The following is a 25,223-nucleotide window of genomic DNA, read 5'->3' as shown; positions in this document are numbered from 1 at the left end:
TGCTGCTCTGGATATTTCTGATACTATCAAAACAAGCTGAATGGGTTTTATTGCAAGGTTTAGTTTGGCGGGTCACCAAGATGCTTACCTGGCTCAGATACAGGTGTGCACATTCTCAGGTTTATTTTTATAGTTTCTACCACAGAAGAAACGCGGTAAGAAAGCGGTAAGAAATGATGCCCAGGTGTGTCTAATCCAGGTGTGTGAAATCGGAGTGTTTGATCCAGATGTTCTGTGTCCTACGGCTCCTCTGACCAACGTATGTCCCATGCATGTTACACGTTCACGTCTTCAGCCACACAATAAGACCCCTTCCTCCCCCCTTCCTTCCGTTTCCCACGGAAGCCCCTCCCTGTTAGCCGTTAGCTCGGTAGCCGGACAGCCGCTGGAGAAGCCGGGAAACGGAGCAGAGAATCCAGAAGAACCGGAGGACATGATACCGGCCAAGGACGACAGAGGACCGCGGTGACCGGACAGCGAGCCTCCTGCCGCATTAACCCACTTCCTGGTGTGTTAAAGCGGCAGAAAGCGTCTGAGGAGCGCAGGAAAAACTGGGAACCCCCTGCGAGTATCCCGGCGCTCCTCCGCCGCTCCATCGGAGCTTCGTACCCGGAGAAAAGGTTCGGAGAAGCGGACAGGGGGTCTCTGAGTGCGACTTCTCCGTTCGGCTTCAGTTTTGAAGACTTCTGAACAAAGTTTAACAGCAGCTGTTAGTATGTTAATAAGTCAGTTTTCCTGCAATTCCAAAGGAAGCTGCCGTTATCTTTTTAGCACGCTAGCTTCATTTCCCTTTAATTTAGACGGGAGCAGCGGCTAGTGTTAGCATAGTTTGAAACTTAAAGTGCCACAAACCGTTTTAACTTTTTTAAACATCTTAAAGTGCTTTAAAGCTATGTTTAAACAGTTTCATGTGTTTTAAGGTTTTGGGACGTGATTAGATAGTTTGAAGGAAGTCTGAAAAGTTTTGAAGCGTCCTAGAAGGAAGTAGTGAAGATGTTGGAAATATGCTTGGAACGTGTTTTGGAAAGTCTTGGAAAGTTTTTGAGTTAGCTTTGACAGATTGAAGCTAATGTTTATAGTTTAAATCAGTTTAAAGCCACAGGAGGAAGTGAGTGTTTCACACCTGATGGTTTCATTTCTGTTGTCGGACAGTTTGAGTTTTTCTGTGCTGGAGGTGAAATCACCCTGTTCTGGTTTCTGAGGATTTCAGCGGTTTTTAGAAGGTTGTTAGAGAGTTATAAAATGGGTTATGAGGTTTCAGTGGCTTTAGCAGAGTAAACATATCCTGCTCAATTTGTTCAGAGGTTTAGAAGTGACTGTGGGAGATGTCGAGGTTTGAAGAGTTTGTTTCAGATCATCTATTTGTTATGAACCTGCTGATATTTCTGTCTCTCCATAGACGGCCATGCTATCAGTGCCCGCTAATCCACGCTGTTAAACACAAAGACTGAGATCCAGGATGGGGTTCGGTCGGGATCTAAGGAATTCCCACGAGGGATTATTGAAGCTGCAGGACTGGGAGTTAAAGGTCTGATATAGCCTCAAATACTCAGAGCTCAACATGTTTCCACCTGCGGAGATCACTATCAGAGGGGTGCAGTTCACAGTCTGACCTGTGGTGGGCACTGTTTATACAGACTATAATTAAAGATGGATACAGTTCCTCTCATGTCCAGCAGGGGCAGCAGTGAGTCAGTCCCCACATACTTCCATTTAAAACTTTGCAGCAGAAATAAACATGTCTACAGACTAATACACAAAATTTGGGGTCTCTATAGATAAATTCCTGGTTTAAAACACCTGTACGAGGGCAAATGTTTATATAATGTTTATATAACACTTTTTTAAAGTTTGTATAGTAAAGTTTGTTGGAGCCTTTAGGAGCATTTTTAATTATGTTAATTTATATGGCTGCTGTGAGGTTACTGTACTAACAGGGCTGAGAAGGGTGATCTTCAGTTTTGAGAGTGAAATTTGAAGATTTTGATTTAATATTACACAGCATTAAGTAAATCTGCCTTCTCGGACAAATATGGTCACTTCCTTAATGAAAGAAATAACATAGCACCATCCAAAATGCTAACGTTGAGACTCCAAAAATCAGTGTGTCACAGTGGCCAGGTCCATCTTTTATCTACCTTCTGTGTCAAACACCTGTCTTTTGTGTGATGTCATTATTCTGCGCTTCCTCCTCTCCACTTGTCACTTCTTGTCTGGTTCACTCTTGCTGTCTGCCTTCTAGCTGCTGGAGACAGTGAAGCGCTTCATGACGCTGCGGGTGAAAAGTGATAAAGAGTATGCCTCTCTGCTGCTCAGCATGACGCAGCAGATGGAGAAACAAGAAACTGCCGACTATGTCAGCACCGTGAGTAAGGTGAGTGGCTCAGTTGTCGGTTCAATGGGAGGGGCAAAGCATGTGAACCAGTCTAAGTGTGTGTGTGTTTGTATCCCAGTCGTGGTCGCAGGTGATTCGTCAGACGGAGGCGTTGGGTCGGATAATGAGAAGTCACGCCGACGATCTGAACTCGGGGCCACTGCACCGTCTCGCCACGCTGATCCGGGACAAGCAGCAGGTGAAGAAGAGCTACCAAAGTCTTCATCAGCAGCTGGAGAGCCACATCCACAAGGTGTGCAGGGGGAGGGGCAGCAGACTGAGGCAGAGCCTTAGCTAAAAGTTAGTTTCCTGTTGGTGCATAATATAAGCACGCCAGGGCTTGTACAAGCATGTTGGACTGAGTGAGCTCACCTGAGCACGTCTCTTAGGTTTCATCAGCTTTTAAATAATTTCAATTAGTTAAAAACCAAACATTATGATGTCATCCACCATTTAAATTTATAGGCATGTGGTTAAGATTCATTCATTACTTCTCGGTATGGTTATGGTTGCTAGGTAACCAGGACTGACCTGGATAAGCTGAAGGTGACGTATCGTCAGTTGAGCCGTGATGCCAGCAACGCCAAAGAGAAATACAGAGAGGCTGTAGCCAAAGGTGAGTCCCTGAAATCCTCTTTGTTACACTGTCGTTTTGACTCCTCCCTAACCGTCTCTCACTTCCAATTAAAGGCCGTGAGGTGGAGCGTGCCCGCGACCGTTATGACAAGGCTATGGGGAAGCTCCACAACCTTCACAACCAGTATGTGCTCGCGGTGTGCAGCGCCCGGACGCAGCAGGATGAACACCGCTGCCATGCCGCACCTGCCCTGCTGGACGCTCTGCAGAGGATGCAGGAAGACATGACACTTGCCCTGTGAGTCACATGACCACTGTCACACCATCTCATACCGGTCTATTACTGCAGTAAAAATATTCTGGAAGAGTACTGTCAGCTACTTTTTTTTGTGTGTGTATTGGTGCAGGAAAAGTATTCTTGAGGAGTACTGTGAGATCAGCAGTCTTCTCTCTGAGGAGATCGTGAAGGTCCATCAGGAGATTGCGGCAGCAGTTGAGCAGATCGATCCTCTTGCCGAGTATCAGCACTTCATCGACGCCTACAGGTCAGCTCACACCTGTTGGACAGGACACCTCTTTGTCCGGGTTGCACTGGTAACCACCTGCCTACCTCTCTTAGGTCTCCGGAGACGCCGGAGGCGACTGTGGAGTTTGACGTGTCTCTTTTGGAGGAGACGGACAACCTGCCGGCCAATGAGATTCTGTGGAACACGCTGACAGCTGAAAGCTTGAGAGCCAAGTGTGTTCTTTCAAACTTTCATTTCAGTGTTTGCCGTAACCCACCAAACTAAAAGCTTGTAGAACCTGTTAGTATCTGATTTTGGTGAGCGCAGAGCTCTGTGATTTCTGCCTGGGGTCCTGAACACCACTCTGCCTGCTTTGGCCTGTTTGGCTTTAGGGTCGGTGTGATGGGGGGTGGTGTACTTAGTGGAGTTACACCACTGTCTTTGTGTGTATGTGGGTGTGGCTACTAACCCTTGTTTTAATTGCCTTTAGGTTGTCGTCGGCAACAGAGGAGCTGCAGCTGACTCAGCAGAATCTGCAGGGCAAGGAGGCATTGGCTGACGACCTGGACAACAAAATCCAGACGAGTCAGCAGAGCGCGGAGAGGAAGAGCGAGTGAGTGCGAGGAGGTGGAGTCAGAGCTTTCTCTTTCTCTATCTCTCTCTGTCTCTGTCTCTCTGACAGTCTGTGTCTCTCGCCCTCAGCTGCGTCCTGCTGCTCAGTCAGAAACTCTCTCTCCTCGAGCTTCGGCACGCCGTCCAATCGCTGCGCAGCTCAGAGGCAAGCCTTGCCTCCCAGAAGGCCTTGCTCGACGCCAAGATGGCAGATGCTGCCGCTTCCCCTCCCCCGCCACCACCACCCCCCGCACTGCCATACGAGGACGATACTCGCTCTGTCGGATCAACTGTAAATGTTCAATTATTAGTTTTCATTCATCGATTACAACTGACAGGAAGAGATTCCTTTTCACAAGCGTTTTTCCATATTTAACATTTGAATGTAGCGCTTTGGATTTTGTGTGTGTGTGTGTGTGTGTGTGTGTGTGTGTGTGTGTGTGTGTGTTTTCAGGACAAAGTGAAGGACCGTGGATCTCGGTTCGACACTCTTCGTCACTCTCTGGCCGGGATGATTCGATCTCCCAAAGCAATGCTGGGCTCCTCTACCTCGGTAAGACTTTTCAACACTGAACCCGTTTATATCTCAACAGAATCACTGAACCCACTGTTGACACAAGTCATATAAAACCAGGTCTCTGGTCTGGGAGAGCTTCAGAAAACCTGAGACTGTGTATCCCCTTTTCAGTCAGCTTGACTTGCCTCGACTCGTATTCCATTACAATGGAGTACCACCTAATGTGCACGAGGTTGTTATTAGCAATGTGACCGAGCATCCCGTGATGTATTTTGTATGAACATGAGGTACCAGGTACTATAATGTAATGGAAAAGCCTGAAAACCATGGCAAGCTGTGGCGAGCCAACCCGAGTAGGTACTAATGGACAACAGGCTTATGTAGCTGCACTTGTCATGTTGCCTTTCCCGGACAGCAGAGGTGAAGGAAGCCTCCAGAGGACGGAGGAGTCTTGATTAGCCTGTGGGAGTCCAGATAGATTTGACAGGAAGCGGCCAATCAGAGTGTGACTCTGGCATTAGCCGAAGCTGTAACTGAGGTGTCGAAGGAGTTTGTCCAACTTGTTTACCTGTGCTTTGTGGACTCATTCAGCTACATCTCTTGGGCAGTCCTGTAGAGGTTGCTTTGGAAGTAAGAGCCTTCTAGCTCGTAGTTGCGGGCATTCAGCCCCCGTACGGCCTCAATGAGGACTTGGTGGTGGTGCTGCTGCACTTCACTGGGGCTGCCCTTTGTTACTGATGCTGTTCAAAACTTTTATGGATAGAGACAGGGTAACAAAGGGAGTGCTCGTGGATTTCAGGGACTTGTCTTTGGCACCGCCTCTTTGTATTTCTCATTGGCATTTCTGGCATCACGGGTCAACTGATTCACGTCACCTTGTGAGGCCATGTGAGTGTGAGGCCATGTTCTCACTCTAGGTATTGGAGGGTTAGGGTCCTTGGTGGAGGAGTTTTGGTATCTCAGGGAGAGCAGAGTGGAAGAGTGACTGATGGAGCGGTTGCTGTAGGGATGTGGATGCTGTGCTGATCCTAACTAAGGTGTTTAATCTCCAACTGGGAGAAGATCCAGGACACCTAAGAGATCGTTAGTCTCAGCTGGTTTGGAAACGCCTCGGTTTCCCCCAAATAGAGCTGGATGAGGTGGGGGGAGAGGGAGGTCTGAATCAGAGGTGGAAGGATCAGATTATATTGGAGATTTTTCTTCTTCTGCATCTCTGCAGCAGTTCTTTGATGTGATCCCCACATCGGAACGCCCTCTAGCAGAGCAAGAGTGGTACCACGGCGCCATCCCCCGCATTGAGGCTCAGGAGTTACTACGGCAACAGGGAGACTTCCTCGTTAGGGAGAGCCATGGCAAACCGGGCGAGTATGTCCTGTCTGTGTTTTCTGACGATCAGAGACGTCACTTCATCATCCAGTATGCTGATGTACGTGCGATTACACACACATATACACACACTTCATCATCCAATATGCCGACATATATTCACACACAGTAACCCGGTGTGTGTGTGTGTGTGTCTCTCTCTCATATGTTAAGCTAATGTCTCTCACCCTCTCTGGTAGAATCAGTACCGTTTTGAGGGGACGGGCTTCACCACCATCCCTCAGCTCATTGAGCATCACTTCACCACCAAGCAAGTCATTACCAAGAAGTCTGGTGTCGTGCTGCAAAACCCCGTTGTAAAGGTAGCCCCTCCTACACCCACATACAATTGTGCATTCAGGTTAGTTATCATGATGGTATTTGGTGCTCACTGGCTGTTTTTTCTCTGCAGGACAAGAAGTGGATCCTGAACCATGAGGATGTGGTGCTGGGGGACCTGCTGGGAAAGGTAAGGCATCTACCTCTCCTTATACTCATCTTTCACTCACCGCCTTCATTTCCCATGGTTCGTTGTTGTCTTTTTTACAGGGTAACTTTGGCGAGGTGTACAAAGGGACTCTGCAGCGAGACAAAACACCAGTCGCTGTGAAAACGTGTAAAGAGGATTTACCTCCAGAGCTGAAGATCCGCTTTCTGTCTGAGGCCAGGTGAGCCCTTCATGCAAGCACCATCAACATCATCATCATCAACAACAACAAATCAGTCAGTAGCAAATCAATCAAACAGTTTTTACACCACATATCGGGAAACAGCCCAAATGTCTGTCTGTGTACTCCCTGTCAAACTTGGGTTGTTATGTCAGCATCTAATCGGGCGATGTCAGACGTCCTTTTCTCCTTTTCCTGCTGGAATGTCGGTGTTCCCAGAGCAGTAATCCCTCCATAGTCCTGAGTCTCCTCCCATCTCAACAGGTCCAGAGTTTTCCGCCTTCAGGTAGAAACCCTGAAGGTAGAAAACAGGAAACCCTCTTCTATACCCGCTGAGTCCGAGCTGAATGTTGAGGGCACGGTTTTGACTTTGGAGGCCAAACCTGAACCCTAAATCATTATCCACGGTGGCAGAAGAGAAGAAGAGAGAATTATAAAGCAAGTTCAGAAAGTTCAACCCATTTATCAGCCTCAGGAACAGAAAGATGTGAGTTTAAAAACCCGGAAAAAGGTTCATCACACCAAGGTCGACTTGCGCTCCCGCTGTTAGATCCTCCTGGATTTGGTATTTAGAGTAACAGTCAGTAGGTGGAGCTCTCAGTTCTGATGTCCAAGAAGTGATGGTCATTAGGGTTGTCTCAAACTGTAGATGGGACAGTCAGAGAAAGGCCAAAACTACATTGCACCTCTTCTCCATAAGGGAGGCTGAGCAGAGTGATACCTGATCACAGCTTTGGTCCTTGTGTTAAAGAAAGGATCTGTTGTGCAGTTCTGCCGCTCCACTGGTTCTGTCTCAGAACTCTATATGACATTAAAGACATGGATCAAAAAGGAGCTCCCCCTAGCATTCACCCCTCACTCTCTGTTTAAGTTTGCCAGGACTCTGATGAGGCTTCACCGCCTTCTAATCCTCCTCAGCGCTCAGCTCATCTTCAGCCAAACGTATTACACGTGGCCTTAGATCAGCTGATACAATGCAATCAGTGACCTTTGGCCTTCGGGGAGTGAGGTGGATTGAGGTGCTTATGACCTTCCATACCTCCAACACTTTTTTTTTTTTTAGAGCAGGCTGATGACCCCGTGACACCTATAGGTTTCTCTGGATTTCACCCAAAGACTCTGAGAGGATCGGGCACTTTGACCTGTTACCTGACTAAGGTCAGGTAACAGGTCAAAGTCTTACAGAGACATCCTGCCTGAGGAAAACTCTGAACCAGAGGCACTGTGAGTATCCCACACCTGCCCAGAGTCCCGCCTCCTCCAGGAGTTTGTTCCAGAAAGAGAAGCATGGGATAGTTACCTCTAACCAAAGAAAGAGGTGATGATCACGTTCAGAAATTAATTAAACAGAGTGAGAAATATAAAAAATGGCCTCTCTGGTTGGCTTAACACTTACTCTGCTCCTCTCTGATTGGCTGAACGCTCACTCTGCTCCTCTCTGATTGGCTGCAGGATCCTGAAGCAGTATGACCACCCGAACATTGTGAAGCTGATTGGCGTTTGTACCCAGCGACAGCCGATCTACATTGTCATGGAGCTCGTTCCTGGTGGGTGAAGCTTAAATTGAGTGAACTTGTATTGTTATTGGTCGGTTTCTAACAGGTGTGTCTTGTGAGTCCAGGTGGAGACTTTCTGTCATTCCTGAGAAAGAAGAAGGATGAGCTGAAGACCAAACAGCTGCTTCGCTTTGCAGTTGATGCTGCAGCCGGGATGGCGTACCTGGAGAGCAAAAACTGCATCCATAGGTAACCACGGTTACGGCGCGGTTATGAAACCCGTCAAAACTTTGCAGAGAATTGTTCTTGCCATCAAACTCGGAGTGAGTTCAAAGTTTAAGTATTTTCTGAGTTTAAACATCGTGTATGCGTGTGTGTGCGTGTCTGTGTGTGTATCTCAGGGACCTGGCAGCGAGGAACTGTCTTGTCGGGGATAACAGCGTGCTGAAGATCAGTGACTTTGGGATGAGTCGTCAGGAGGATGACGGCATTTATTCTTCTTCTGGACTCAAACAGATCCCCATAAAATGGACTGCACCTGAGGCGCTCAACTATGGTAACACACACACCTGTACCTGAGATGCCTGTTGATTTTTAAAGAAGCTGTTGAGTCTGTGACAGAAGTTAATAAGAACAGAGCAGAGAGTGGCTGCTGACTGTGTGCTGCGCTGTGATTGGGCGCTGCAGGTCGTTACAGCTCAGAGAGCGATGTGTGGAGTTATGGTATCCTCCTGTGGGAGACCTTCAGTCTGGGGGTATGTCCTTACCCGGGGATGACCAATCAGCAGGCTCGAGAGCAGGTGGAGAAAGGTAAACACTCAGATAATCAATCACCTGCATCACAAAATCAGTGATGTCATCAAGCGGTGACCATGTGTTCCTGGTTGCTAGGTTACAGGATGGCTTGCCCTCAACGTTGCCCTGACGATGTGTACAAAGTGATGCAGCGCTGCTGGCAGTACAGCCCCGAGGACCGGCCCAAGTTCTCCGAGCTGCAGCGGGACCTTGCCGCTATTAAGAAGAAGTGATGAGGTTGATGAGGCCAATCTGAGAACACTCCCTTAAAAGATCGCCAATCGCAGACTCCGAGATCAAAACACGAAACACTGCATTACAGGAAGGACGCCAGCCTCGAGTCAAGAAACTGAATTGATCGATCGATCTACACTAAATGATAAAGAAACAGAGAATAAACAAACAGAGAGTAAACAAACACTGAATCAATAACAACACTACAAACAAACAGAAGCTGCTAAAATGTTTGTGCAAGCTTTTTTTTTTTTTTTTTTAAACTCAAGTATTTTTATTTTTTAGTTGAAACGATGTGAAGCCCCCTTCTGTTATAACGGCCACACATCCTTCCCTTTGACCATCAGCTCTGAACACTAAAACTGTTTTATTTAATTTATCTTTTATTTCTGCCATTAATCTGAAGAAGCTTTTAGTTGGGAAAATCTTAAAATCTGAAAGATCTAAAAGACAGGAACCGCGTGCGGTAACTGAGCCCACATGTCATTGAAATCAGTTTAAACTTAATTGAAGACACTAACTTGAACAAAACAAAAATGTGTTCCAACAAAAACTAAAAACACTAAAAAATAAAAATGTTTACGCCCTTTTTTAGGGGGTGGGGTTTCTCTGCACATCACTGCTGATTGGTTAATAGCGCATGATGCAGTTTCATCACACAGACCACGCCCACAAGCTTTTTTTTTTTTTTTTTTTTGTCCAGAAAGTTTCTTAGACCAAACATTTTGGATTTTTATCACCAGCACTTTGTATATGTTCGGGTTGCCATGTGTTCAGACTAAAAGAACTGTGAGTAGTGTTTGGTAAGCATCACTTCTTGGACATCAGAGCTGAGAGCTCCACCTACTGACTGTTACTGTAAATACAAGTTTTTCTGAGTTCCGACACTAATTGTCTTTTTAAAATATTATTGTTGTACCTTTATTATGAAAATAAACTGTATGAAAATAAGCCAATGTTTGATGTCCATTCAAAATGCTGGAACAGCACAAATGCAGTCCAGAGGTGTAGTTCAGCATTTACAGCTACACCACTGTGTTACTTTTCACAGCCACAGCTTTTCAGCCAAAGAGGCCATGCCTCTATGCAGACTTTAAGCAGGTGAGTTAAGAAGGAGTAAATTGGCTATAACGATCTGAGCCCTAGGTGATGCCTGATAGTCATAACTGTGGTGATGTGTTGCTCAAGAACAACATCTGCTGGATTTTAAAGACATTGCAGGTAACCTGGATGTAGAAGGTGGAGAGGGTCTGAACTAGGTTAATTCTGGACATCAAATCAGTGGTGAATGGTTCTTGTTTACATAACCAGGATAAAGCGCTAACTGAATGAGAGAAGTGTATTTATTTAAATTAAGTTGATTATAAGAAAAAGATAATGCAAGTGCAGAATTTACGAGGAAGTATAAGTGAAAAATGTGAAATGTGAGTGGAGAAGACACATTTATTTGCAAATGACATAATGTTAATACATTTGAAAAAAGCAATTGGAATTTAACTGCTCAGTTCTCGTCTGAGTTAAAAGCGGAAACGGGACCTTATTTAGCATTTTGATATCAAAATTTTTACAGACAAATTATGTTTAGTGGATTGTACACTAGATCATAATTGAGCCAAAAATGTAAACTGTCAAACAGCACCAGAGATGGCCTCCTGTCACCATAAATACACGAGTCTAAACTTTTGAACTCCATCTCTGGTCCTCTTAATGGGGGGGGGGGGGGGGGGGGGGGTTTAAAAAAAAAAAAACGATACTCCAAAGATTATTCTGCTCAAACTTTATTCATCATTAAAACTGTAAACTTCCAAATAAGGTCGGCAGGGTCGCCGGTTTAGGGTGGGGCTTGTAGCCGATTCGGTCATTGATAAGCTCTGCCCTTGATGCGGCTGTGGAGGACGATGCTGAGGCAGAGGCTCCACCCCCAATTACATCAACACCAATTACAGATGCCCCACCCACTCCACCTCCCGACTCCGCCTCCTCTCGCTGACGTTTTCTGGCCTAAAGAAAAAGAAAACCTGATAATGTCCTGTTTGAAGTTTACTTCCTTTAAAGTGTCAGATGTTACTGATTGTTATTCATTCTCATTTACTATTATTGATTAATTGATTGATTGGTACAAAAGTGAGTAGACCTCAAGCTCCTTCTTGACGCTCTCAAACTCCTCAGTGTCGTCGATCTTAAGCTCCAGACGAGTCGGTTTCCTCCTCAACATTTTCAGTTTGAGTCCACACTGAAAGCAGACAATCAATACATCGATTGAGTGATCAGATTTGCTTTTTGACATGCTTAGTGAATGGTGAAAATGATTCACCTCCAAGCTCAATGTTCTATAAACCTGCTGAATATGATTTACTGCACACATGTCCTGGACATTTTCAGAATAAAACATCTCACGGTTCTATTGAAGTCAGTGTAGCCAATCAGAACCCTTCCTGTTTCCAGATGCTTTCGTGGCCAAAAAAATTCCCACGTGTGGGACTAATAAAGGGTTATCTTAGCTTATCCTTACGGGCTTTGAGGTTGATGGTGGCACAAAAAGAAACAAGCTGTTGTGTTTTTACTGTGAATATCATGAGGCTGTAACACCTGGCTGTAATTTAAAAATAAAACCTTAGAAAACCACAACTTCTGTTGTCATGATGATGCCTACATTGAGCAGGATGACTTCAAAAGTTTTCAGAGGAAGAAAAAAAGTCAAGTGATGAAGGTTAAAGGATCAATAGATCATTAGCTCAGACACAGGAGCTTTAATTAATTCTGAAATCTGATCAATAACAGCAATCAGTTTCAGTTATCGTTTCCATCAGATCAATAATTAGGATCGACCAGATCTAAAAAATGTTTCCTGATATTTGTGATCAGAATCACTGATCACGCTGTTTGATCTCTGTGTTTGATCCTGATAGTGAACTATTGATATCAAGCCACAGCAGGAGTCCAGGTAACTTATCACCACGGCAACACTGACTCCCTAAGTCTTCTCCTGATTATTGACGTCAGGGTAACCGAGAGATACCCGGGGTAAGGGCATCAGGGCGGAGCTCAGGGCGTCCAGCTGCTTCTGAAGCAATATAAACTAAACTACACCTACCGTTCAGACAGGAACCAGCAGCATGATTAGCTCGCTTGCTTTTCTAAAGGATGCTCTGGAGGTTATACAGACACATTTAAAGGTCTCATCTGACTGGCTGCTGAAATATCTTATCTATAACAGTCTCACCTCTGACCCCTAACCTTGCCGCTCCTTAAGTCGCCACTCATGGGCACTGTGCGCATGCAGATGGGTTTCACAGAAGCTAAGCTAAACTAAACTAAGCTAAGCTGCGCTAAAGTAAAGTTGCAGTGACGTTACAGTGACCGGTAACAGACAGTCCTTGCGGATACCCTCAGTGTGAACAGGTGTGCAGGTACCTGATAGAGGAGTTGTAATGCTCTTTCCTGCCGTTTCTCTCTCTGTTTATTTTCTGCAGCTGCTGCGTCCACCGGAAGTGTGCAACTTCTGACCCGGTGGCACTTCAGGGAAGAATTTCCGGGTGACGGAGCTCCGCGTCGGCGCGTCGTTCGTCTCCTCCGGTAAGTTTCTCTCATTCAACGGTTTAACGGCATTCTGAACCGCTGTGTTCAACTGCACCGGTGAGAGAGACGTCAAAGCGTAGATCAGCCATACTCTGCTCTACCCCCTCATCCGTTAGCGCGTGCTCCGGCACGTTACAGACACTCAGCCCTTGAAGAGGCTCTGGGTTCGCGCTGTCCACTGACTCCGGTGAGCGCGAAGCTTTACCTGAAACACACAGGTGAGAAACGGTGAGGAGTTACCGATTACTGATCGGTGCAGAGCTGCAGGAGGACGCTTAGAGGTCTGAGCTACGAAGCTCTGTTTTCGTTATTATTGACCCTAACACGGGGACGGGGTCAAAGGTCACCTAGAGCGGCGCCTGTAAATATGTCCGTGGTCTTGAAACTAATCACCAATTTGAATTCAGCACAGCATGTTCTCAGCCTGATTCTGCGAAGGCCGTTGTTGTGCCACAGGGAACAGCCTGTGAAAAACCAGGGTGGAGTTTTAAAGCAGAACAAAGATTCAGATGTACTGATGGAGGTCAAAAGTCTGCTGGATTTACTGAAGACGCCTTAAACGTTGAAACGAGGCGCAACGGTGGTACACAGTGTATTACAACTGGATGAATATTCACAAGCTTAAACTTACTGAACAGCTCATAGAGTTCTTAATGTTTAGAGAGTTTATGTAAATTTAATGTAAGAGCTGATGTGTACTTAATGTAAAAGAGTTCAGCTGTGAGTTTAACAGCTTCTGTTAAAAACTATGAATATATCAGCACCTTATGGATGAAATAGAAAAGTTATGATGAAAAATTTCATGCTCTGCTCCACTTTGGTTATTATATCATTGTTTTCATGGTCAGATAAGTCTGTCACTATGAATTATGGGACTCCTCCCCTTTCATAAAGGATGCTCCAGTGTCTCGTCTGTTCAGTAAAGGAAGTGTTGAAGCTCCTTTCCTTAGTGTTTGGAACAGGTCTGAGTGTGGCCACCACGCAGATCCTTGTGGGTCACGTTTCTCAGTGAGGAACCTTAAAAATGGACTCTTAACATAACTTACTCCAGAAACATTAACGCAGTGTTTTTCTCTCAGTTGCAGACGCGTTGCTGTTTAAGAAGACTAAATTAAATCTAAAAACTGACTTGACCTGAGGTCATCAGGTACAGCACAGGTGTTTTAAGCCCCCTTTCCATTAGTACTCACCACAGTTTCCAGGGTTTTCCATCAGGTCATAGTACCTGGTACCAGGTACTTTTTTAATACCTGCTGTGCTGGGGTTCCAAGCAGGTACTTAAATGTGACATCGTCAGACTGCATGCCACTGATTGGCTGGTCAGTGGCGTCACTCAATGAGTCATGAGAGCGTCTAGTTCACGAAAATCAAAAATGTCATTTTTGAAACCAGGCAATGAAAGGAAATGGCTACAAAAAACAATGCCCTGTTCCCTGAGTCTAACGAAAAGCCACAACCCGAGCAGCAGGTATATCGTCGCCTCCACGTCCACCTTTGTTGTAGCATTCGTGTTTGATATTAATTACTTCACAGGAAACTGAGCAGCGTTGCTATAACAATGATCACACAGATCAGGTGGTACTTGATTGTTATGGAAAACCAGTCGTACTAATGGAAAAGGGGCTTTGTGCTCAGATATTGTTGCTTAGACAGGAATAAAACTGAGTATTTACTACTGACGACCAGGGAAACGCACCCTGCAACTCTCCCTGCAGAGCTCTGACGGATCATCCAGGAATGGTGATTGGTCAGTAGGCGTGATTTCATACCTGTTGATCTCTAACCTGGGGTAAATCCCATCAGTTACCACAGTGATTTACACGAGGAGGAAGTTTCCGACCTTAATAGTACAGAAACCCAGCATAACATGAAGTTACCTGGATGAGAGGAAATCCATGCCTCAGGTGCAACACCTGTCTGTGACCCACACCTGTAGGCCAGTGAGGTGGAGCTCTGCGGTGAGATTAACGTGTCAGCAGGTGCGTTAAGGTCATTTCATCATTGTAACAGATGCTGATCAGCTGATCATTGTGAGCATGTCATTCTGTCTGACCGACAGCAGCGAGTGAAGCTGAGCAGGAAGTTGCAGCAGCTCAAACAGGAAGTTAAAAATAAAGGTGTTCAAGTATAGTAAGAATCTGCTGCTGTGTCTGATTGACATTGCTGATTGATCACTTATTCCTGATCAGGGTGATTGTTTGCGCTTCAGCCACTCTGCTGCTGCTCAATGGATCAATAAGGTTTTTCTTCTGAGCAGTTTTTCTTTTTGTCATTAAAAATGTCACCTTTATCTTCCTCATGTGTGTTTGTTGTTTCTCCAGAAAAAAGAAGTCAATATGTCCGATGAGGAGGATGTGGCTCCGGCCGTGAAGAAGAGCAGAGTTTTCTATGGAAGCCTGGAGGAGAAAGAGCGGGAGCGTCTGAGCGCCAATGTGGCGAGCAGCTCAGCAACAGGAAGTGATGCAGTCAGGGCGGGAATTGAGGCAGGAAACATCAACATCTCATCAGGTTAGCTGTTTGTTCACCGTTTCTCTGATAAAATGTCTCTTAAAAATTATTAGAAATTAGAAGAACCTCCACCCTCTCCTGATAACAGTGCCGACAGTCAAGGCGCTGATCAATCATGTGATCAATAATATCTGCTCAATCAGATCTGTGATTAATTGATAGCAGGAAGTTGGTTGACTCTGTTTTTCCTTGATGCCCTGCAGGGGAGACTCTGGAGATTGAGGAGCGGGTCAGTGAGCGGCAGCAGGAAGCGCTTGCTGAGTTTGAGCGACGGCGACGAGCCCGACAGATCACTGTGTCCACTGATGATGCTGAGGTGAAAGCCGGCCTCCGTGCACTGGGGGAGCCAATCACGTTATTTGGAGAGGGACCTGCTGACCGCCGCGAAAGGTGGGGCAAAATAACTTCTGTAATCTTCTGTAGAACACTCTCAGTAGTCATCTTAGAAATATTTTGGGCCAATAATTTAATTAAAAAACCTGTCAAACTTTGTCAGTGTGACAGGGAGGAAGCAGGAAGCAGACAGGAAGTAAAAGTGTGTGTGTGTGTGTGTGTGTGTGTGTGTGTGTCTTCAGGCTGCGCAGTGTGCTGTCCGTGGTCGGTCCGGACGCTCTGAAGAAATCCAGGAAGGACGAAGAGCGAGCGAAGAGGTCGCAGGATGAGGTCAGCTGACCTGGAGTGTGGGTGGGGCTTCAGAACACCTGGTTGCATGATCTAAACATTTTCTCTCTGACCAATCACAGTGCCAGCAGACATGGTACCACGAAGGCTCCGCTTCCCTAAAGGATGCTCGGCTCTGGTTGGCCAGATATTCTCTTCCCCGGTGAGTCATCATCAAAGTGTGAGAGGAGGAGGAGCAAAGACAACCACTGAGTGTACCGCTTCTACCAGACTCCTCTCTCAGTAACTAGGCAGGGCACCACACTGAGTCTTTATATCACAGAAGGACAAAAGAGCTAAAAATCCCTCCGTCTCAAACCCGCCTGGTGAAGACGTAAACATCAACCTTAACCTTCACCACTGAACGCTGTGTTTTATGTTTCATGAACCGCCATATCACCATGACAACCAATAACCAATCGGTAATATTATATTTGGTCTTTCCACATGCTCGGGTAAAAGAATAAATGTAAGCAGCAGAATAACCGAGCTTGGGTTTCCCCTGTAAATCTGAAGTAAAACTGTCAAATAATTGCTGAACAGGCTCGGAGTCAGAGAAATTTCCTGCCAGGATGTCGTGTGCAGGTCGATTCAGTTCGTTCCATCCATTTTCTTCTGCTTATCCGGGATCTAGTCACGGGACAGGGGACCGAAGCCCAGACATTCTCCGCGGCCACTATCATATCTGGGGGAACATCGAGGTGTTTCCAGACCAGCTGAGAGATGTAATCTATCCAGCATGTCCTGGCTCCGCCCTCAAAGGGGCAGTTTTCTTTATATAGCGCCAAATTACAATAGGCACTTTTTACTTTTTACTGGACAGTAAAGACGCTACAAACTTTTTAATAGCTACTGTGACCACATCAGTGACAACTGGCTCTGTCACATGACATGCAGATGACTAGTTTTCCAGCGACATTCAGCGGAGTCATTGCTGATATCTCCTCCATCGTAGCCTGATCATACTCGATAATGTGATTTTGGCTGTTTTCACCTTCTTCAGTCTCAGCTCACTGCAGGTTTCCCCAACCTTATAAACAGTACCTTTGCACAATGACTGAAACTACAACCACTGACGAACAATGTGAGGTCAGTTTCTTGATCATAAAAATGCAAATTGTCATGATCATTGATCAATGATCATTCATCAATGGCCATGAGTACCATTCACAGAGAGTTACAGAATGGCTGCAATCACAGCAGAAGGTGAAAGATGTACCCTTAGGCCCCCTCCTCGATTTAGAGATGGATTTCCCTTTTCACGTAAATGGCCTCCTCGACTCCCCACCCAAACCAGTCCAGGATGTGTACATCCTTATCATTGAAGAGTGTCCACTGGTCTGTAGGTGTGAATAGACTGGGGAGTCCTGGCCTGACGAGTTAGGTCTTCTGTGTTGTGCCATCTGCGTTGCCCGAGGTTGTTTGGTTTCCCCCAAGTATAGATCCTGGCAATCCTCCTGGCACTTAACAAGCGTACACTATATTACTCTGTTTGTGTTGGGGGACCCGATCCTTGGTCTGGACCAATTTTTGGCGCAGCGTGTTTTGGGGTTCAAAAGCCACAGAGATGTAGTCTTTTGAGAAAATGCATCTCAACTGTTCTGATATTCCTGACAAGTACGGGAACACTAAGGGTTTTTACTTAGACAGCAGTTGTTGTTTTCCTCTTCTTGATCAGCTGGAGCTTTCTTTAGGCGCCTTCCCAGCTTTGTCAAATGTCCAGATGGGTTAACCACATTTACTCAGGGCCTTCTTGACATGATGTTCTTCTCTTCCCTGGCCGCTGTATCTGTGGGGATGGTGTTCGCTCTGTGTTGTCCTGATGACACCCAGTTTGTGTTCCAGTGGATGATGAGAGTCAAACCTTAAATACAGATCCTTATGCGTTGGTTTACAGTACACATCAGCTCTTAAATGTCCCTCATTACTAGGGATGGGTATTGTTTAGGTTTCATCCGATACTGGTGCCAAACCGGTACTTTTGAAACGGTGCCGGTGCTTAAATGGTGCTCAAACCGGTGCTTAAAGAGTGGAGAACACAAAATTGGTCCAAAAACCTCTCATGTTCAGCTGTTTTTTTTGTAAAAAGATAACAATGTTAGCCTTTTCTGCAGCTATGGGGCATATATGGTATCACTCTTGGCTGGAAGCAGTGCTTAAACAATGGAAAAAACACAAACTTTGTCCAAAAACCTCTCATGTTTAACTGTTTTCCACTTTTTCTTTGGTCATTTTAGCCTTTTTGGCCAGGGTGAAGGGAGTATCTGCCATCAAACAAGAAGACAGCCGCATGTAGCTATGATGATGTTTGCTAGTTCACCTTACATGCATTAATGTAATAACGTGGTTAGCGTACTCAACGTAAATTATACACGAACAACATTAAGCTACTGACCCAGAGAAGAACGGCTGCTGCTACCATCATCATCCGTCATCATTTCTGCTACACTGGCAGGGCTAGGGGCCAGGACTCTACTCTTCGGTTTTTTGGGGGATGTTGCTAACTGCGGGTCCGATAACAGGCACCACCCCGCAGTAGATGTGCACGGTGTGAGGTCTCGCAGCAAGCTATCAAATACGGCGCATTTCTCAGCTTTTAACAAAATGCTATACGTCGCCAGGTGTTTCATCGGATTTGAGGTGTTACCTCCTTTGACAGTATCACAGTATCAGCTTAAAGCACTTGTTGCAGGCTGCTGAGTTTGCATATTTTGCTGTGAAGTACAGCCAGACTTTTGACCGCTTCGCCTTGGGCATTTTTAATCTGTAGTTCTGCTCTAAAGGAACGTACGTATCTGGACCCACCTACTATCCTCGGAAACGTAAAATGATTGGCTAGAATCTAAAGTGTATCACAGCTCAGGAAAAAAAAGCAGCGAAATGTGCGCTGCTTTTCGGTCTGGTTACTACCGTTTATGTCAGAACCGGTGCCATCATGGCACCCATCCCTACTAATTACTGATGGAAAACTCAGAGTCTAAGAAGGCTAACCTGCCACTTTTCATATCCTCCCTGGAGAATTTGATGTATTAGTCCACAGAGTACCTGAACCAATGACTTGGTGGTGTTCCAGGATAGGATAACAGAGGCCTCTTTTCCACTTCTTCCATGTACAAGTTGTCCACAATGGGTGAAACTGGGGAAACCATGGCACACCCATGTTTCTGCCTGTAATACTGACCCTTGTATGTAAAATAGGTGGAATTAAGACACATCCAGTTCTGGATGTGGTGTTCAGAGCTGCTTACCAACAGGTTGAGGATCAAAGCCAGAAACTTTGAGATGTTATAGGTAACAGAGTTGATCATACAGACAATTGATCTTAAAGGTACACTCTGTTTATGTATCCTAGGTAAACCATACAGACTTGGTGTAGATTCCCCTGGGTATAGCCTGTGGTATGAGGTCCGGTCAATAGCATTGTCTTGGTCTAACAGCTTCAGACAATCTCTCACCCTCCTATTTTTGTCACTGAGCAGTGACAAAATGTTCTCATCATAGTCTTTATGGTTTAGCAAAACTGTGGACCCACCCTTGTCTGCTGGAAGGATGATAATGTTGTTGTCATTACTAAGTGATGTGACTGCCTTCCTCTCCTCCATGCTGATATGGGATGGAAACGTTCGTCCGCAGTTGCAATGTTGTAGTTTTGAATCGCTGTTTCTGTGGCTGTGATCAATTCCACTTGCAGGATTTCGTCTTGGTGTCACAGCAAAGTTCAGCCCTTTTGCAAAGATGTTTTTCTCTGCTTGGGCGAGTTGTCTGTCAAATAAATTTTTCACCCACTTGTCCCCATTCACGGTGTGGCATCCTTCTCTCTTCTCGCTGCTGAGGACTCTCCATAATTTGCTGTGGTTTCTGACATGCAACAAATAAGTCAGACTTCCTTTGCTGCCTTGTTTTAGACTTTTCATGCTGTGCTAGACCATCTTACAATGCTGTGATTGCAGCCATTCCCCAACTCTCTGTGAATGGTACTCTTGGCCATTGATCAATGGTCTTTGATCAACGGTCATGACAATTTGCATATTCATGATCAAGAAACTGACCTCACAGCCCATTGTTCATTCAGTGGGCTAGTTTCAGTCATTGTGCAAATGCACTGCTTATATGGTTGGGGAAACCTGCACTCAGCTGAACTGAAGAAATCATTGGATGAGTGACTAAACGTTTCTCCCACTGCAAACACTACGTCCAGATGAACAGAATAATTTTTGGGGGATTTACTTACCTGGATAATTGAGCATGATTCAAAACAACTTCCTATTTACTAACTCTTCCTTGGAGGTGGGCACACGGCTCTGGCTGTCAGACATGGCTGGGCACCCCTAGTTTTAAACACACAGTGTTGCTATGGCAATAATATCCCTGTTGCGGGAATTCATACCGTATTATTGTGGACGATAACAGAGTCTTCACTTGTACAGAAACGCGTTTGACTCCTTAGACTTTCCATACATACAATCGCACACTGCCATCTTAAAGTATTTGAGACTTGGTAAACGAGCCACCAGGATCTGTCAAGAAGAAATGATAAAAATATCATGTCAGTTGGTTGATTCTCATTGGCTATAGCTCCTTATCTCTGTGATTGGTCCATCAGAGCAATGAGGCGCCTGGAGGCTGCACGCACTCAGAAGGAAGTTACCGAGGCAACCAAAACAATCCGACAGCAAGAGCTGCACAAGAGCCTGAGGGTGAGTCAATTTTATTAACTGCAGATAGCAGCACGCCAAAAACACAACACTCTGAGTGTCACAGCGAATGTCCTCGTTCTCACTGAGCATGAGCAGCACTAACCACCCCCTCTTCCACTTCTTTAGAATCTGAACAACTTCTGCAGTCAGATTGGGGACGATCGACCAATTAGCTTCTGCCACTTCAGCCCCGACTCCAAAATGCTGGCTACGGCCTCCTGGTAACAAGCACCGCCCACTACTAGCATAAAATGCATACAGTTAGCATTAGCATGCGTAAATGTTAGCTTATTTAACTGCTGTATTGAAGCTAATGCTAACGTGCTAATATCTCCAGGAGCGGTCTGTGTAAGCTGTGGTCCGTTCCTGACTGCAACCTGATTCGGACACTCAGAGGTGGGCAGTGCTTAATGTTTGTTTTTGTTGTTGGTTACATTGGAATCGCTTGTTGATTAGTTAGAGTTGATTAGTTGTTAGTGAGATAAATTAGAGGTTTCAGATTTATTGCCACAGAAATGTCAAACATTATATGATGATTACAAGGGGGCTTGTAATTGATCAATAAAATAGTTGTGTGTATCTTGTGTAGTGTAGTCGATTGTTTTGTTTTGCATGTCAAAACAATGAGGCGATTGTGTTGATTGTGTCAAATGAAAAAATAACTGTTAAACATGTGAGGTTGTGCTGAAAAGAATGATACCAAACAAGAGAAGGTAAACAGTTTTTAAATGTGAAATCAAAAAGTAGTCCAAAATGCTGGACCCCAGAGGGTTTAAATGATAACTGATCAATACTTTGATCACTTGTGAATCGTTTGTCTGAGGCTCTGCCCTTTTCTGTCCTGCTCTTTAATTGGCTGAAGGTCACAACACCAATGTGGGCGCCGTCGTCTTCCGCCCCCAGGCTGGAGTTTCTCTTAACCAATCAGATGTCAGCTTGGCCTCGTGTGCTGCTGACGGCACAGTGAAGCTGTGGAACCTGGAAAGGTGAGGGCAAGGGGCAGGTAACTGGGGGTGGGGTCTGATTCATATCCTATCAGTAATTAATGGCTTTGTGTCTCTGGTTGCTGTAGCGATGAGCCAGTGGCAGACATTGAAGGCCACAGCGAGCGAGTTTCTCGGGTGTCGTGGCATCCGTCAGGACGGTTCCTGGGTACAACCTGGTAAAGTAGAAATTACTCTGAATATTCATTCTTACTGTAATGAGTCAAAATACCTGTGTAACGTGTAGAGACAGAGCATGCTCAAACACTAAGCACCACCTACTTTCTCTCCTTAAAAAAAAATTTTACTTTGAAAGTTTTACTCTGAGTTTAACACAGAAATATTTTTTTCCGTGTGTGACGTACTTCCTGTCCGTGTGGAGTGCAGCTACGATTACTCGTGGCGTCTATGGGATCTGGAGGTTCAGGAGGAAATCCTCCATCAGGAAGGTCACAGCAAAGGTGTCCATGACCTGACCTTTCACCCTGACGGTTCTCTGGCTGCTACAGGGTAAACAAGCGCTACAACATCATCTAGCACGTCTCAGCACGTCTCTGTAACTAACAAATCAGCTCTCTCTGTCTGTGGTCCAATCAGTGGCCTGGATGCGTTTGGCAGGGTGTGGGACCTCCGGACGGGACGCTGCGTTGTGTTCCTTGAGGGTCACCTGAAGGAGATCTATAGCCTGCACTTTTCCCCCAACGGGTTAGCCAATCACAAAGCATCACACAAAACACACAGCCAATCAGAGACTACCACATTAAAACTCACCTGACGAATTCCAGCTCCAGCATGGAGAGAATGTGACAGAACCAAAAAATTATCTATAATCAATAATCGGGATTCTGCAGGAAGTGAAGAGATTGTTTTTGTTGTAAACATGTTAAAATGATAAATTTCACGGTTTGATCAGAATTAACAGCTTCAATAATGTTTCTCCACTCAGCTATCACCTGGCAACAGGAAGTGGAGACAACACCTGTAAGGTCTGGGAGCTGAGAAACAGGAAGTGCCTTTACACAGTCCCGGCCCACCAGAACCTGCTGTCTGCTGTCCGCTTTCAACGTAAAAAACGTTATTGTTCAACAAAACTAAATATTACTGACCTTGCTTCCTGTTAATGTGACCGTACTTCCTGTGTTTGCAGCTACAGACGGGCACTTCCTGTTGACGGGTGCATATGACAACACGGCGAAGGTCTGGAGTCATCCGGGTTGGATGCCGCTGAAGACACTTGCCGGGCATGAGGGGAAGGTATGAGCGCTGTGCTCTGATTGGTCCATTCGGGCGCTCCTAATTGCTGGCGATCTCTGACCTGTTTGTGTTTTCAGGTGATGGGCGTCGACGTGTCACCTGATGGGAAACTCATCGCCACCTGTTCCTATGATCGGACCTTCAAACTGTGGCTGTCTGAGTGATGTCATTAGTGACATCATGAGTTATGTCATCCAGACACTGATCTACTGTTTTTGTTTTTCAGTAAAATATTTTGTTTTCATTTTTTTGGAATAAAAAGAAAAAAAATTAATTTTCAAAAGTTTGAAGCTGATTCGTTTTCATGAGCCTCGAGCGCTTTTATATTTCACCTTTAAAGTTGGTTTGTCCTGTTTGGTGTTTTATTTCACCTGTGTCTGATTTTACTTATTTGTTTTACATTTTGACATACTTTTTTAACACAGAGGACCTAAAGTCACTCAAAAAATATAAAATCTTAGTAAGTAGGAAAGTTTTGCTGTAAAACTTATAAACATTTTAACAAATCATTTTAATAACTTGAAAAAAAAGATAAACTTGATTTGCAAATTCTAGCTAACAACAAAATTACACAAAACTATCGACATTAAAATGCCGGCCTCAGGCATTCACAAAACTATTGGGAGTCACAAGAAGATGCCACAAATTATTTGGGCTGTGCCAGAAAAATAGTTTCTGTTACCTACAAAGACATTTAAACAAGACAGTTTACATTTCAGTGTGGGCGTGGCTCCAGATTCAGGTGGAGCAGTGAGACAATGGTTTAGGAAGCAGACAGGTGAGGCGATTGGCATACCTGTGTTACGTTTGCTAATTAAACCTTTTTATGCCATCAGTGTGTGGCTGTGGATGCAGATACACAGCCATGGGGAGCTGCTGTTGGTGGTTACTGTGAGGAAACTGACCTACTGTAGACAATGTGATTATTCTTCATTCACTGGATGACCAGTTTTGTGAAGCCACAGTAATGCCTTTATGTGTCGTGTGCACCACTGGTAGTGCAGATAGCTGCTACATTAATGGACAGAAGTAAGGCACCAGATAAACACTTTGTGGAAGTCACACCATTAGCAGGCCTTCCCCAATAGGTGTCTGAGGACCCACCTGAGACCCCAGTGTATACCACGAGTCATACGTTACACCACATGGTGCGTTCACATTCAAAAGCACAGATTTTCCACATACACACAAATTGCAGCATGATCAAGTACACACTAAGCTATAATATCTAAAGAAGGACCATCTCAAGTGCAAGATGTATATACACAAAAATACATCATCATACATATGTTATAATGCCCCGTGATTGTTTCACACATACACTCTTTATGTAGTATGAGCAAATGCACAATATCTACTTCATGGGCCAGTAGACCAATTCAGGGCCCATTTACCACTTCCTACTCAAGGAGGAAGATAATGCACATGATTATCATATATTTTAAGGTCGTGATTATTGAAACTTTAAAAATTATTTAAGATATCCTTAATTTGGCCCACTTGGAGAGGAGGGGGAGACTCCCACCCTGTAACAATAGACAGGGAGATCTTATTCTGCAGGCCAGCGGAAATCACACAGCCCATCTTAAATCGTTAGTTGTATTTTTTTCTTATTTGTATTTTTTCCAAAATAAATTATGTTACTCAAAAAAAATTAAAAACACTTTCCAAAAAACAGGAAAGGGAAAAAAAAATCCAATATTACCAACAAAAGAAGGCATGCCAGCAAAAAAAAAACAACAAAGCAACGTTTTGACCTTCAAAGGGTCTTCAGGTACACAAAAAGCTGGTAGCTGGATTGCTAACAGTAGCTGGAGTAAGGCAGAGACGTGCACTTAGAAGGATGCCCTTGGATAGGTTTACGGATTAGGTGAAGGAATTTAAAGAGTAAAAACCCAGTGCTTGGGCATTATGTTATCATTCATCTTATTGATTTTGTGGCTTATCTGGCTTTAGCTTAGCTTAGCTTAGCTTCTTCATTAGCTTCAGGGTTAATTATCACCCATTGTGGCCAACTTCAGGTATGTCGATGACACCTGGGTTGCAAATCACATCTCAGGACGTACCACAATTCACTGATCATATTAACTCAGTGGACCAACACATCAGATTCACCAGGGAGAATATGAAAAGTGTCAGGTTAGCCTTCTTAACCTGTGAGATTTCCATCAGTAATGAGGGACATTTAAGAGCTGTTGTAAGATAAGATAAGATAACCTTTATTAGTCCCACACATGGGGAATTTGTTTTGTCGCAGCAGGAAGTGGACAGTGCAAAAGTTATGAAGCAAAAATTAGAATACAATAAGAATAAATACAGTACACAACTGTACAGAATGGAATAAAATTAAATAAAATACTATATACAGTAGAAAAAAATAGAATAAAAAATACAATAGG

General features: G+C 44.8%; 3 protein-coding genes across 5 annotated transcripts; 2 read left to right on the top strand and 1 right to left on the bottom strand.

The window, feature by feature from the left end:
- Positions 1–343: 343 nt before the first annotated feature.
- On the top strand, positions 344–10,057 carry fer (fer (fps/fes related) tyrosine kinase). Of its 2 annotated transcripts, none has more exons than XM_035913411.2 (20): positions 344–620; positions 1,400–1,528; positions 2,243–2,374; positions 2,454–2,627; positions 2,891–2,990; positions 3,065–3,248; positions 3,358–3,495; positions 3,570–3,689; positions 3,947–4,069; positions 4,159–4,360; positions 4,523–4,621; positions 5,808–6,011; positions 6,151–6,273; positions 6,363–6,419; positions 6,500–6,618; positions 8,071–8,165; positions 8,240–8,363; positions 8,516–8,670; positions 8,802–8,924; positions 9,006–10,057. In XM_035913411.2, exons 2-20 carry the CDS (start codon positions 1,460–1,462, stop codon positions 9,140–9,142), a joined length of 2,478 nt encoding a protein of 825 aa, XP_035769304.1. In that variant the 5' UTR covers positions 344–620; positions 1,400–1,459; the 3' UTR covers positions 9,143–10,057. The 2 variants fall into 2 exon arrangements, with proteins under 2 accessions (XP_035769304.1, XP_006782284.1); XM_006782221.3 differs by having other exon boundaries at positions 5,805–6,011.
- An 848-nt stretch (positions 10,058–10,905) lies between these two features.
- Positions 10,906–12,814, bottom strand: cdc26 (cell division cycle 26 homolog). Its single transcript, XM_006782225.3, has 3 exons — positions 12,558–12,814; positions 11,278–11,376; positions 10,906–11,144 (listed from the first exon to the last, which is right to left on the bottom strand). Exons 1-3 carry the CDS (start codon positions 12,732–12,734, stop codon positions 10,932–10,934), a joined length of 489 nt encoding a protein of 162 aa, XP_006782288.2. The 5' UTR covers positions 12,735–12,814; the 3' UTR covers positions 10,906–10,931.
- On the top strand, positions 12,612–23,107 carry prpf4 (pre-mRNA splicing tri-snRNP complex factor PRPF4). Of its 2 annotated transcripts, none has more exons than XM_035913476.2 (15): positions 12,612–12,719; positions 15,044–15,230; positions 15,434–15,620; positions 15,806–15,893; positions 15,974–16,053; positions 20,494–20,587; positions 20,714–20,808; positions 20,925–20,983; positions 21,450–21,573; positions 21,660–21,749; positions 21,958–22,080; positions 22,168–22,275; positions 22,517–22,635; positions 22,718–22,824; positions 22,902–23,107. In XM_035913476.2, exons 2-15 carry the CDS (start codon positions 15,059–15,061, stop codon positions 22,986–22,988), a joined length of 1,533 nt encoding a protein of 510 aa, XP_035769369.2. In that variant the 5' UTR covers positions 12,612–12,719; positions 15,044–15,058; the 3' UTR covers positions 22,989–23,107. The 2 variants fall into 2 exon arrangements, with proteins under 2 accessions (XP_035769369.2, XP_006782287.2); XM_006782224.3 differs by lacking the exon at positions 12,612–12,719 and adding an exon at positions 12,730–12,940.
- The last annotated feature ends 2,116 nt before the right edge of the window (positions 23,108–25,223 follow it).

Source organism: Neolamprologus brichardi, chromosome 7, assembly GCF_056152115.1.
Source record: "Neolamprologus brichardi isolate AB-2024 chromosome 7, ASM5615211v1, whole genome shotgun sequence".
Lineage (NCBI taxonomy): Eukaryota > Metazoa > Chordata > Actinopteri > Cichliformes > Cichlidae > Neolamprologus > Neolamprologus brichardi.
The sequence above is the reverse complement of the archived record's forward strand: the minus strand, read 5'-3'. Positions and strand labels throughout refer to the sequence as shown.